At 59.1% G+C, this 1444-nt stretch overlaps 1 protein-coding gene across 1 annotated transcript in view; it reads right to left on the reverse strand.

The window, feature by feature from the left end:
- GRM1 (glutamate metabotropic receptor 1) overlaps window positions 1-830 on the reverse strand; it is a 229176-nt gene extending 228346 nt beyond the window's left edge. The window contains 1 exon segment of the mRNA XM_009282500.2: window positions 68-830. Within this exon segment, the coding sequence (XP_009280775.1) occupies window positions 68-830 (763 nt within the window).
- Window positions 831-1444: the final 614 nt, after the last annotated feature.

Raw genomic sequence — 1444 nt, forward strand, 5'->3', positions numbered from 1 at the left:
GCCCCGGGGCCGGCCGGGGGGCGGGCCCTGGGGCCCCGCGGGAGGCTGCGGGCCGCCCCATACCTACCTTCCGTGTGGACGGCGGAGGCGGAGGTCCAGTTGTGGCGCTTGACGATGTCGAGCATGGCCCTGGCTTGCAGCGTGTCGGAGGGGACCACCCTGAGGAAGTATTTGTACAGCGTTTTGTCGCTCAGGTCGATGCTGGTGGCGGAGTAAGCGATCTGGGGGATGTCGAAGAGCTGGAGCAGATTTTGGACTTGGATAGCGACCGAGCTGGAGCCGGGGCCGATCACCCCCGCGATGGGCTTTTTCACTCTGGTCTGGGGCTGGGGCTGCGAGTCGGAAACGCAGCGGGCGCCCCCGTCCCTGTCGTCCCTGATGGAGATGAGGGAGTCCCGTATGAACTCGATGCTCTGCTCCAGGGCCACCGAGGAGTGCCAGCAGGAGTCTCGGATCTCGCTGCCCAGGGTGATGTTAGGTAGCAGGACCGGGTCGGCGTTAATTTTATCCAAAGTGTGAAACATGGCTTCGACTCTCTGGATGCCGTATTGCTCCCGGATTTCCCCGCACTTCCTCTCGGGCACTTTCTCAGCCGGCGGCTGGTGATGGACAGAGAAGAGGGCCCCGATGATGACATCCCCGTCCATCCGAGCCACCGACCGCTGCGAGGAGGCTGCGGAGAGAAGCACCTTCCGCCCGGCGCTCCTGGGCAGCACGTCCATCTCCAGGAGCAGAGCGGGGAAAAAGACCAGCAGCACGCCAATCATTTTGTTGCACGATGCCATCCAGACCCAGGTTACCAATTTCATGGGCTCCTCTTGCCTGCACATGGTTTAAGGACATGTAGGAAAAGGCATCCGCTTCCCCCCGCCAGCGCCCAAGTTGCTCCAAATACCATCACAGCGAAGTCTTACAGCATCTCTCTCGAAGGTGCCAAGGCAGCCGTCATCCTAGTGACTTTTAACCTGGTGGCATAGAAATAAGGGATAAAAGACGCTAACCGGGAAATCGATGTCAAACCGGAGCTCGATAAAGCAACCCCCCACAGTTCGCGGTGACTGCTTTCGCAAATGCCCAGGTCAATTTGCTTCGCTAAAGGCTCGCGGAAGGAAGCTTCAAGAGGGATCAAAATGTGTATTTATTTGCCTTGACGTATGATGGTGCATACTCACGTGTGTTAAGTTTATATGATCCTTTTCGTGTCCGCTTTTCAAGCCAAGGGGGCTGCTCCCCGCACCCTCAGCCGGCACACACTCTCCCCTCCGCCCCCGGGAAGTTTCGAAAGTTTCGCGAGGCAGCTAGCTCCTCGGAGAAGCGTCCCAGCCTGGCCCCAGCGGCCCCAGCCCTGAAGGAGGGGTGACAAGTGCTTCTCTTCTCGCGTTCTGCCTACCTGAAGGCATCTTTCTCAGCTCAGGAATTTCCTTTCCCAATACAGAAAGGGGTG

Source organism: Aptenodytes forsteri, unplaced genomic scaffold (assembly GCF_000699145.1).
Source record: "Aptenodytes forsteri isolate BGI_AS27 unplaced genomic scaffold, ASM69914v1 Scaffold357, whole genome shotgun sequence".
In the NCBI taxonomy this organism is placed as follows: Eukaryota; Metazoa; Chordata; class Aves; order Sphenisciformes; family Spheniscidae; genus Aptenodytes; species Aptenodytes forsteri.